The sequence below is a fragment of the Anser cygnoides genome, chromosome 4 (assembly GCF_040182565.1).
Source record: "Anser cygnoides isolate HZ-2024a breed goose chromosome 4, Taihu_goose_T2T_genome, whole genome shotgun sequence".
Classification (NCBI taxonomy): domain Eukaryota; kingdom Metazoa; phylum Chordata; class Aves; order Anseriformes; family Anatidae; genus Anser; species Anser cygnoides.
The window spans coordinates 49,927,317-49,939,332 of NC_089876.1; the positions used below are offsets into that span (position 1 = coordinate 49,927,317).

Here is a 12,016-nt window from a genome sequence, read left to right on the forward strand (position 1 = left end):
CAAGTTTCATTCTTTATTAGTGTGGGGGATTTGTTGTTGTCTTTTAATTGTGGAGCACCTGTACCCAGGGATGTAAGGATGGAAAGAAATACTGTGTGGTTTTTGGAAGACTGCTCTGGCTGGTGAACGTGTAACTTCCGCATTGCAGCCTCTGATGAGATTTTTTTGCTATTGGTGTGTTTAGTGAAGGAATGCTGTAAAATAAGGAATAATTTCATCTTACGTGTGATCTATACAAAAAGTGTTATTTCAGCTGGGCTTGAAACTTGCAAACAGGCTGCTGCTTCAGCTTTAAGTATCAGCTGCTCCTTCTGGTGCCTGTAATGGAGCGGATGTCATGCTGTACTGCAGGATATCTATCTGGTAGCAGTTTGTTAGCGTTGGTATATGAGATCATCCGTCTGGCAGTTGATGCTAGTAATTCCTTTGGTCATAGCACTGAAATGCTTGGTGAGAGCCTATTTGCTAGGCATTATTTCACAGCGTTTATTACCAGCCTTGGCAATACTCCACCTTCTGAAAAAGGAAAGAAAGCAGTTCTGAGCTTTGCGTATGCTTGCATGTCAGTTTGTTATATCTTTGTTAAAATGAAACACTCCCTGGTAAATTCTTGGAGCCTAATTGGGTTTCTCTTGAGCTTATTCCAGCTTTGTAGGCATCCATGAAGCTATAAAGATACTGAGCACCCAGGTACATCTCTGAAAATGGAAACAACACAAAAATCCGGTGGTAAATGTTTTTAAAAAGGATTGGTGGGGTTGGAGGGTGGGTATCATATGCTGCGGGAAGGGAGATGCAGCCCAGGGCCAGCTGTGAGCATGGGGACAGCAAGGGTTAAACAGTAAGTCTCGGCCTCCTGCCTCTTCGCTGACAGCTGAAGGTGAGCCTTAAGGTGCAGCTTTATGCCTCTGTTCTGGCCTTGTCCGCCTTCCTCAGTAATGGGAGCTAAAGAGCCAGTTCTGCAGAGAGAGATTTATTACGGCAGTCTCAGTCTCGCTCAAGAGGCAGCTTAGGGAGGAAGTGATTGAAAGTATGGTCTTTTGACATGGAAACCACACTTCCAGCCCGGGGCTGTTTTGAAGGAAAACAAACAAAACCCAAGTCCTCTGGCTTCTGAGCTTTGCAGGAACCAAGGCCGTTCTCCCTCTTAAGTTGCTTGGATTGCCCTTCCCCCTACGTGCTTCTGTGAGTGAACAGCCTCTTGGTTTCCTCTGGCTCTTGCTCTCTGTTCAGATTGCAAGAAGACACCCTCTGTCTGGTGGTTTTTTGGTGGTGGTGGGGAAAAACACAGCGTGGCTGAAATGGAAATGTCTAAACTGCTGACGTTGAGAGGGGTGGATGCACCTTGGTTATTTCATTTACTTCCATGAAAAGATACGTTCTTGTTTGACCAGACAAATTGGTTTTGTCAGTGGGTTATTTCTGATTTACAAGTAGCTCAGCTGAGTGGCATAGCCAGCTAATAGTGCGTTTCCTACACGCTTGACTTAAATTGAGGTGCAACTGGATAACGGGTGTTTGAGGCTTTATTCTTAGGGTACTTCTGCTGTTCGCATGTCTAAGAGTGGGTGGGTGAGTACTCTGCCAGGTGCTGTGCTCAGCAGGGAATGAAGAGGGCATTGTACCAACAGGAGGCCTTGGGAGCTTCCTGCCCCTAGTAGCACAACTCAAAGCAGAATACGCTACAACCTAAAGCACTGGTGCTAATGCTGTAGGAGAATACTTGTTGGTGTAAATGGATTGATGTGAGTGAGAAAACAGCTGCTCGGGGCTGCAAAAATTAGATGTTCATTCATAAAAGCTGAATTCATAGAGGGGGGAAAAAAAAGGTGGTGCAGACAGGCTTCACTAGGCTCTGAGGTAAGCTCAGCTGAGGTAACAGAATAACCTTATTAAAACCTGGGAGGGATGGAAGATGGCAGGCATTTGACAGAAATGTAGTGGTCATTAGTTGTCATGTCATCCCAGCTGGGCCAGAAAACAGTAACTTTTTTCACAAAAAGCCATTTACTTCTTGCTCTGGCGTTTCGGTAGCACTGAAGCTGCTCAGAACTTCTTGGATCAGTACTGGCTGTGTGCTACAGACCTCAGTGACTTACCTGTTCCTCCAGGGAGTACTGCTGCTGGCAATTCCCTGCTTTTATCTACAGTCTGCTTTGTGCTTCGGTGGTGTTCAGGGGTGTCTTCTGAAGAGAAGACTCCGTTTTAGAGCCACGTGTTGTGTGTGTGGCCATCACTTGTTTCTACTAAACACCTCGCTTAGGAGAGTGGTGTGCTGTCTTGCATGCCGCTTGGACGAAGCTCCATGAGAAGCGTGTTGGGATGCTAGCCTAACTGCCAGTACTTGCAAGCGGGGGGTGTCTGTGGGTTCACTTGCTAGGCAAAACATGAGGAGGAATGCAGTTCTGTAGGATGGCGGCTGACAGGCTTCTTAGAGAGAGTAAGTGAGAAGAGGAGGGCTTTCCAGTGGGCATTTGGTGTGCGGAGGGAGCACATGTGGCTGTGGATGCCTTTCCACGCGCTTGTGTGATAAAGCGTCTGATCAGTGCTGATCTGGCTAACCAGCATGGAGGTGGTTATTCATTTGCCTGTCATGAGTCACCTCTGTGCGTGTGCTCTGCCTCCAAGTCGTCTGTCTTAGTCTTCAGGCTCGGGTTCTTTGTTTGACTTTTCTCCTGGCCTTAACAGTTCTCTCTGCCTTTCTCCCCTCCCTCCGTGTGCCCCGTGTTGGCAGCTGCAGCACGTGCAGCAGCGCCATGTTTTACATCCACGATCGAGGTCGCAAGACAAGCCGCAGCACAGGCTGCGAGGCAGAGCGTTCCTCCGAGCCACCGAGAGGGCTGGCTTAGGGGTTTCGGTTGTAGTGCCTGTGCCTTTCCAGCTGCGATTAGGGCAAGTACCGGTGTTTTTACATGACCACAGCCGAAATATTTCTGCTTTATTGGTCATCACGCTTCCTGGATAGTGGTGAGATTCTTAGAATTGCACTGATTGATGGGCACGAGGGTTTTAAATCCCACTTACTGTTGCTAAAACTGACTCATGGTTTTCTTTCTATAGGTTGTGCTGAAGTGAAACTTGAGCTGTGTGTGGTGTAATTACTGAATCAGTACAGAGCTTTCTCTGCACTGTGTTCTCACCTAAGTGTAACACAGTTCAGCTTGTCTTCTCCAAGGTGCTCAGTGGAGTTTCACATGTGCTAATGAAATCAGCTGTATTAAGTAAACAATCTGTCAATATTTATTTGCTTCTCTAATAGAGGTGCTAACGGGCTGAGTTGGATATTAGCACTTCTAAATTAGGGTTCTAAACGATTTGCTATAGTATATTTTGTAATCAACTCAGGAAGTTTCTTACATAGTAACTCTTAGCTTTTATTAAGTCTACTGGATTTTATGAAATAAAAGTGTCTTGAGTGAACTTGGTGCTCTGGATTTCTGTGCTCAGTCTTTGTACTGAACTCTGAATCTCGATATTATCTGACACCTGAAGTTGCTCAACTTTTGGGGCTGGGTATGTGAGTGCACAACTCGAGGGGTACAGGAAATCTGAGCAGAGTACACCAGATAACATTTTCGAAGAAAACCACAGAGAATGACATACTTCTCTGTAGGTTCTTTCACTAGATGTGGATCGTTTTGAGATCAGACAGGACTTTAACATTCACATTACAGCATTATATTAAAGTCTGTAAAAAGGCAGTTATGCAAATTTTTCAAAATCTGCAACTTATGGTTTAGCTTATGGTCACACAGGTTTTGTGCCTGTCTTCACGTGTCCACGCGGAAACAAAGAACTCATTCAACCATCACTGATAAGTTGAGTGCTTGTATCTCTCACCTTTCCTTGCATTTCCTTTACCATTCCCCACCAAATTACCCGAAATCTTCGTTCATAATGCTCTGCTCTGGCTTGCATTCCATCTAATGGGATCTTTTTTCAAACAGGTCCTACTGTAGGAAAGATAGCGGGCTTCCTATTTCCAAAGTCATGGCTTGTTTAACGTGATTGGGTTAAATGAGCAGGGCGTGACCTGAGCTCCCAAGAAGGAAAATTTTTAACCTCTGGTGCAGGCACAAGGAAGAAGAAGGTTAGGTGCAGAAACAGCTTTGCCCAGCTGTACAGCAGTAGGTTTAGTCCGTGTGTGTTAAGGCTCCGGTCTTGGCGAGTGGCCGCAGTGGTGTGTGATGTTAGCACCTTCTCCCATGCACAAGTTGATTATGCACTGGGCGTTTATCACTTCCCCAGCAGTGTTGATAGGACAGAGCGTTGAAGCCCTCCTCAGCCCCGTCTGTATAAAGGTCACTGATACAACAACGATCTCTTGCAGTAGGTTGTGTGAAGCTATCAGGCTTCATGCAGGGATGGTTACGGAGGGCTCATGTTCTGGTCCTCAGCTGTGTTGAGAGGGCTGTAATAAAGAGCTGGGAATGGGTAACCACTTCAGTTTGCTTGGCAGGTAACTGTAGTGACAAGCATCTGGGCTCTTACTGGATCTTGGCTGTTAGCATGGAGGAAGGTTGCTCTCATGTGGTAGCCGGTTGAAATGGATTCAGGAGTGCCAGCTTCTGCCTTACCAACCATTAAATAAACAAGTTTCTAAATCACATCAAGCTGAAGAGTTGGAAAAATTAACTGATTATCAAGATACCACTTACAACATCTGGCTGTGCTTACTAAGCACTGAACCATTTCGGATGTGATTCCAAGTCCTACGGGGAGATGACTGACACCTGATAACACCTGATGACTTTAGTATTTCAGAGACTTGAGAATTTAAGTCTCATCTGCTGTGGACTGGGTTACAGTACTGTGCGTCATTTTGTGGTGGCACGCAATAACTTTATAAAATGGCTCTGTATAGTTGGACTTGACAATGAGTCCAGGGCTGGATATGCAGTGGAGAGAAAAAGGGGAATATTTTTTTTGAGTCAGTCACCTTTGGTGAACCTGTGTACACAGTTGAGACTGCAGCTGCCTGACATCTTTGTTTTTAAGCAAAAACACCTGGGTGGAATATGAAAGATAACTTGAACTTCTGAATTAAACCCTGCTTACTGCTTAAAGAAGTGATTGCGTATTTGTATTGAAATGTATTGTTGGCATGTGAACTAGAAATCTGATTGAAACAAGGGCTTTTCATTCGCATTACTGAGATGCTTAAAGTTGGCTGGAGTATAGACTCCATTGCTGGTGTACCGCTGGGCACTGTTTTGACTAGAAGAGAAAGTAAGAGTTTTGTTTAGTTTTAATTGAGTTGTCCTGAATCTGTAATTGTTGAGAAGGTTCCTCATGAGTCTGCTCTGGTCAGTTTTGTCTCAGGAGAAAGTTAGGTCCATTATAAAATACTTGCACATACAGCGTTGTACTGAGGGTCGCTGAAGGGGCTTGACCAGTTCTTACCTGCTCACAAGAAGAAAGGTTTTTAATCTGTCTAAATAAACAATTGCTACATAAGTTTGCTGATATCTCAGAAGTTATAGTTTGTTTCTATCATGAAATCTCGCTTCAAATGCGTAAAGCGTGTTCCTATCGCACGGCAAGGTTGCACCTGGCTCTTTTCTTTTTTTTTTTGATTTTGGTCTAGATACTTCATGGCTGACAAAGACTACCACTTGCCAGCTATATTTTAGCACGTTACTGAGCATGAACAACTCAGATTATTTATAAATCTCACTGAATAAACTTTTAAATCTAATACTTTTTTTTTGAGAAAATGTTTAGGAACCTACGCAAGTAGTTAGAGCGGTTGGCCTACTTTAAGCAAGAGGCTATTTCATAACTTAATGACTACTTATACATTCAAAGTGCTATGCAATCAGTGGTAAACAAAACGTAAGTCTCTTGCAAGGTGCCTTGCAGTAAGGCTAGGTTTGGCCTTGCCAGGCCATGGTTGAAGTGTGGTTTCTTTGGTTGTTTTTGTCTCAATTTCATTGAGAAGGTGTTATGGTATGAGTGATTTAACTACCCCGAACAGGGTTCTAAGATGTGGCATCTCCTTCGCTTTGCAGTGAAATTTGAAAATAAATACATGTAAACCTTCAAGACCCAGTGCTGCAAAGCTACTTTCAACTGTCTGCAGTAGAGGGTTAAGGAAAGTGTTTTGGATGGATTAGATGAATTATCATAACAACAAGAACAAAAAACATTTTTGGCTATAACTAGTGAAAAATGCCGGAGTTGACGTTATATCCGTCTGTGTTATCACTTCATTCAATCTAAGTCAGGATTTCCTGGCATTCATCTACACAGAGACGATGGACTTTGCTGTTCATGCTATTGCAACTTTTGGGTGGTCAAGTATGGCTTCTGGGGTGTGTGTTCTTTCCCACATTCCTGCCAGGTGGGTAAATCAGGCAACTTTCATAAATAATCAACATACTTTGTTTGAATTCATTCCTTTCCCATTTTTGCAGGTTAACTTTTCAGTCATTTCTTTATTCTCTTTCTCAAAAAACATCTTTCTCTTTCAACATTTTAACGTAACTACTTACAGAGGCTCGGCAATGGGATTTTCAAATTTGATTTTCAAACCTGATTTTCAAAAAAATCAGGTTGCTTCTGCTCTCAGCACTGCTGGAGCACCACACCTGCTATTGTTGGTCTTATACATGACAAGTATTAATAAAACTAAAAAATCAAAATCTTAAAGCCATATGCTGAATAAAAAAAAGTTGGATGTCAATAATTTAAAAATCTGATGATATAGCTTTGTTACTGAGCTATACTCTAAACAGCACCTTGAATTTGGGAGCACACGGGTAAACTTTTTTTGGTGAGATCATACAGCTGAAAATTCCCTTTGGGGTTAGTTGAAACCAAGCCCTTCTGAAGCAATTTCCCTTGGCAGGAGGGCGAGTGTCTGTGGTGCTTGCTCCCAGCTCTGCTCGAGAGCGTTCTCTAGTGAGGTGGGAGGGCATGCTCCGAGCGAGGGCGAGGAGGGGATTACAGGTGCCTTCCACAGCCCTGTAAAGCCTCAGAGAGAATGCCGTGTCTTCTCAAGTGTACCAGAGCACTCCTGTAATTGGAGTGGTTTTCTAGCAGAAGTGGAAGAAATCTGTAAAGGCAATGTTTTGGTTTAATATGTGAGCATTTTTAGTTACTTAGAGTTGAAGGTGTTTGTGTTTTATATCAAAGCTACTGTTCGGCTAACTAGTAAAATTTTGGAATGCTAAACAGTGTTGTTCATCTCTGTATCAGTTGGCATTAAAATGTATTTATTTATGTCTAATGAGCAATATTGTTTCTTAGTTGTTTTATTTTCATATTCTAAAATTACTCCTTTGAACAAGGGCTTAAAAGCTGCACACAGACTTAGGAAAAAAAAAAAGGGGGGGGGGTGTTACAGAAGACAGTGAAGGAACAGGAAAGAGCAGGCAACCAAACCCATGCCTCAGGATGCCGCCCGTAAGGTGTGGTGGTGGTGTCTGTGCTGGCCTGCTCATTTACGTAGGAGATACTAAGGGCTGAGCTCAGTCAGTGCTTTCACACAGCCCCAAACTGCAACAGGAGCTGGTGTGGTGCTGCAAATACCAGATTGTGCCCTGCACTGCTGCTCAAAGCTCTTCCTCCCATGTGCAGCGTGTAGTTCTCCTCCCTCCTGCTCCAGAGGAGGGGGCGAAGGTGTAGGTAGGAGCTGGTAGGGTAAGAGCCTTCTATTCATCTCGCTTTCTGGCAGAGGCAGTTCTCCGACGTGCCTTGGCAGTGTCTGTATTTAGTAGCTGTGTTCCTGGACGCCGGCCCAGTCACATGGCGCTGCTGGAACAAGTGACATGGGAATGATGCCTCAGCCCCGGCCTGGCGCGCGGTGCAAGAGGGGCTGGGCTGGGCTGAGGTGAGCTGAGGTGGGCCTGCTCCCTCCCCTGCGCTCCCCGGGGATGCTGCAACCACCCCTGCTCCCGGCAGGCTGCTGCCGCTTGGCTCGGCCCCTTTGGCTCCAGCGATGGAGGTTTCTCTAAAAAGAGAAAACAGAAAAAGCCTAAGGAAGATTAAATAAAGAACGGAAGGTTGGCTTGTTCGAAATGATCGAGATGGCTGCTGTAAAACAACTTCTGCAAAATATTCGACTCGGTTTTGATGAACTGAGATCTCCTGGCTGCTGGAAACTATTGGGGGCTGCGGAGGGTGGTGGGAGGGAAGAGGAGGGAAAGCTGGTTAGGACTGAGTGGGGATCTCTATATAGAGAAAAAGACTGCTATGGATGTAGGAGCTAACCTTTTTGTGTGTCTTAATTGTCTCCGGGTTTGAAGTCCTAGTTCAAGGAAAAAGACACTTTTCTTAATGGTAAAACACAAATACGTGCAATTACCAGGCTTGAGCCCTTTCACATTGCTGGCAAGGAATTCCATTTTGGGGGCTAGCAGCTGGAAACACTGTCCTGTGCTGTATGGGGTTCAACCTCAAATACATTGTTTTCTGTGGTTTTTTTGTTTGTTTGTGGGTTTGTTTTTCTTTTGAAACGTTATCACTGAGACGTACGAAACCTAGTTCCCAAACTTCTGACTAACAGCCACTGAACAGTGAGTCCGAACTTAGGGAAGCTGTCTGGGTTCCGACACGCTGCTTTAATAAGCAGTTCTTGGTGGCTCTGAAAAGCTGAGGCACGCAATTTATCGCGACTTTAACTTGGTGTAGAACTGCTCGTTGGCCTCTATCAGGTGTGTGTGCATTTTGTGGTCACTTTTTTGTGTGTATGTGACAATACTGCCTTGTAGCAATGATGAAAAACGATTGTGACCTTGCAGAAATTCAGTAAGTTGTCCTTCACAAAGCAGGCGGTCTGGGGAGTGCTGTGTTTGCAGTGAACAAGGACCCCCAATGTTGTGTTCCTTTTCATCCAGTAACATAGGCAATTATTTTTAAAAAGGTAACATTTCTGTACGATGATCTAATATTGAGAAGCGTTTTTCTCCACCGCAACTCTTTTGACAGGAAAACCCAAACTGAGGGAGAAGTACTGCAAATGACATGTTCCTTCACTTGTTGCATGACTAACCTGCCATATATCCAGCCTAACGTGTGTGAAACTACTAACTATGTATCATGCTGGAACAAGGTGGTTCATCTAAGGTTAAGTAGTGCTTTACCATATTAGGACTACTTCAAATGATTGTGGAAAAAGAATGCGGCGTGGCATCAGCACAACTCTTCCAAATCCAAGGCTGTAAAAAGAGGAGGAGCAATGTCGGGCTCGTTTGGGGGAGAGTGAGGAAGGGAACCCCCATCTTCTGTGGAATCTATTTAACAGGCCAGAAGAGGGAAATTCATCGTTAAGCAATCCAAAATAGAATCTACTTTACCTATAAATATGCTTTGGCACTCATCCTGAATGTCTGGGTTGTGGGTTTTTTTTGTGTATCTGTTTTGCTAAGTGTGTTTCACTAAAACAAATTCTCACTGAAACAGCTGGTATGATTCAAACTTTGTTTTCCTCTGTTTCTGTAGACTATTTCTAAAAGATGTTTGGAAAACAAAACCTTACTGGAGATTTTGCAAATATACTACTAGATTTGAAAACAGTGTATAGATTTTAAGTTATAGCCGTAACTTATATGGAAAAAAAAAGTTTTAATTAGATAACTTCCATCATATATATTCCCCCCCCCCAAATTCTCTTGCTGAAGTGTTACCTCAAGTTGGAGTCGTTTATGCAATTGTCTGAAGAGCTGAGATGAAGGGCAGGAAATGACCTACAAACAGAGCAGGTGATGTGCTGTCACGTAGCCTAGAAAAAGAATGATTTAACTCTGCTTCCCAGAGGATTATTTCTGGAGGGCAGGACACTTTCTTCCATTTTCTACAGTAATCTGCTCCTTGGACTCAAGGTGTTTTCCGTATATGATTTTCCATTTTTGTTTTTACTTTTCAGAAACTGTTTTGTGTATTTTCAATCCTAATTCCTCAAGTATTTTAGGATTTATAGTATTCTACAGATGAAGTATTGTTGTGAAGCCTACCAGCTATTCAGTAGGCTTTCAGGTGTTCCTAGTTTTAGTCTCTGACATGAATCCCATATTTAACTGGGATTTAACTGAATGTTTCAGAACTTTCTTTCCTTTCTGTGTGGGGAAAGCATAGGACAAGTGAATGCTGTCAACTGCTGGTCCTAGTGTAAGTGCAGTAAACTGGCCATCAGTTGTTCGGTTCGTTCATGCTTCAGAGACGAATAGGAACGCTGCTGCTGAAAGCAGTCCTCAGTGAGGTGAGGAGGAGTCGCCCTCTGCTAAATCGTTTGAATAACCTGAGAACAGACCAAAGCTTTTCGCCTGTTTCCCTCATTTGAGAAGAGGAGCAATTGTGATCTAGCATTTGTCACTACTCTGGGGATTGAAACAGTTCTGTTTTTTACTGCTTCCCTCTGTGGCTGAGCAAGTTGTTGTTACCATGCTCTAGTTGTCCACTTGTCTTTTGTCCAGGGTTTAGAGGTTGTGGTTTACAGAGATGACAAAATTTTCCTGAGGAGGATGCTGTGCTATTTAGCAGGCAGCATGTGGCACTGGGTTTTGAAATCTTTCTGTGTTGTCTGACTCTGCTGCTGTGTTTCTGGGTGGCCATTAGTGAAGTTATTTTCCCTTTTTAATCTGGAAGGGAAATATTTCTATGGCTGTCATCTTATAAAGCGTCTAAAACTACTGACTAGAAAAAAAATCTATGTAAGAGGTGAGATATTGGCAGCTGTGTATGGGTAAGTTGTGTGGGTTTTTAAGCATGGATGGGAAAGAAGTCTTTGTTCTCCTGCAGACTTACCTGAGCCTGAACAAAACGTGAGGTTCCTTTGGTCTGTTTAAAAACGTAGATTATCTTGATCAGAAGTATTTTATTAGGTATTTGCCACCAGTACTGCCATTAAATTGTTTTAATAGGCTCATGACTGTAAACTCTCATAAACCAACGTAATGTCTGTGACAAACTTCTTGTTGTTTTTTTGCTTCTTTTTAAAAGCTTTTCAAAATAATATTTTCAAATTCTCGGCCAACCGTAAATACCATTTGTCCTTAAAAGTAAAACCATTACAGAGCAGAATAGCTGGTGTTTCTCGGTGTTGGGTTTTTTCCCCCTGATAACCATATGGCAATGATGACAGATTCTTATTTGCTCCCAAGCCATATGAGGTTGCTAGGAGTTGTCAGATGACACTTGCTCACATGAGAGCCATTAACAGGGTGTTGTAGCCAGTGTTAGAACAACCTTGCAACGAAGGGCGAGTCACTGCAAAAGCAACTATGCTTTTTTTTAAGAGGCCATATGGTTGGGTCTTGTGACTACATAATTGCCAGCTACCTAATCACATACCAGGAAACAAACACAGTTTAAGTCAATATTAGCTGTTGTATCTGCTGCAGCTTTGCGCCAGGCTTGGTAGAAAAACTCTGACAGCAGCCAGAGCAAGTCTATGATGGCTTCTGAAACTTGAAAGTCACGTCTGCTCCTCTGTGTGGGATAACCGCAGGAGCACTTTGACTACAGCTGCCATTCGGCTTTAATGGCGTGTAGAATATATGAAGATCTCTTTGCCTCTTTTTCCCCCAACAAGAAATCCAGCAGACTGTTCCTGTGTAGGGAAGAAATCTGATCGTAATTGCCATTGCTAATGGTTGATCTATGTAGTAAGGAGATCTGCCTGAGGCTGTGTCACTTCAGCGGGTGTTTGGCTTTTTTTTTTTTTCAAGAGGATCTGTAGCACAAGAAAATGTGTGGGGGCACACCAAAAGCTACAAATGGCACAGGGGGACAAATAGAAAGAGCAAGAAAGAACAGCAGCGATGTGCCACTTGGAAGTAATCTCCCTTGTGCCAAATTGGATGAAAGGATTAGAAAATCTCTGAGAGACCAAAGTGTCAGCTGTGTGAGCAGAGTGACTAGACTGCTGCAAAACAGGTACGCAAGTAACTTTTTTTGATATATACAGTTTTTGATGGAGGGTGAGCATTTTGGTTTGATATTAGATTTGTAACCACGTGCCTGAAAACTAACCTGTTTGGAAAGCTCCGTAAGGAGGTCATTCTTGCTGCTGATG

The 12,016-nt window shown here is 43.5% G+C and overlaps 1 protein-coding gene across 5 annotated transcripts in view; it reads left to right on the top strand.

The window, feature by feature from the left end:
• Positions 1 to 12,016, top strand: part of FNIP2 (folliculin interacting protein 2) — a 48,713-nt gene that overhangs the window by 3,115 nt on the left and 33,582 nt on the right. Inside the window, exon 1 of one of the 5 annotated variants that reach the window (XM_066996107.1) lies at positions 6,243 to 6,343. The exons of 1 other annotated variant lie outside the window; for it this stretch is intronic. In XM_066996107.1, coding sequence (XP_066852208.1) covers positions 6,258 to 6,343 — 86 coding nt within the window. In that variant the 5' untranslated portion in view covers positions 6,243 to 6,257. Of the gene's footprint in view, positions 1 to 6,242; positions 6,344 to 11,368; positions 11,878 to 12,016 lie in introns of those variants that run through there. 3 more of the 5 variants (XM_066996106.1, XM_013175216.3, XM_013175218.3) reach the window with 3 other exon arrangements.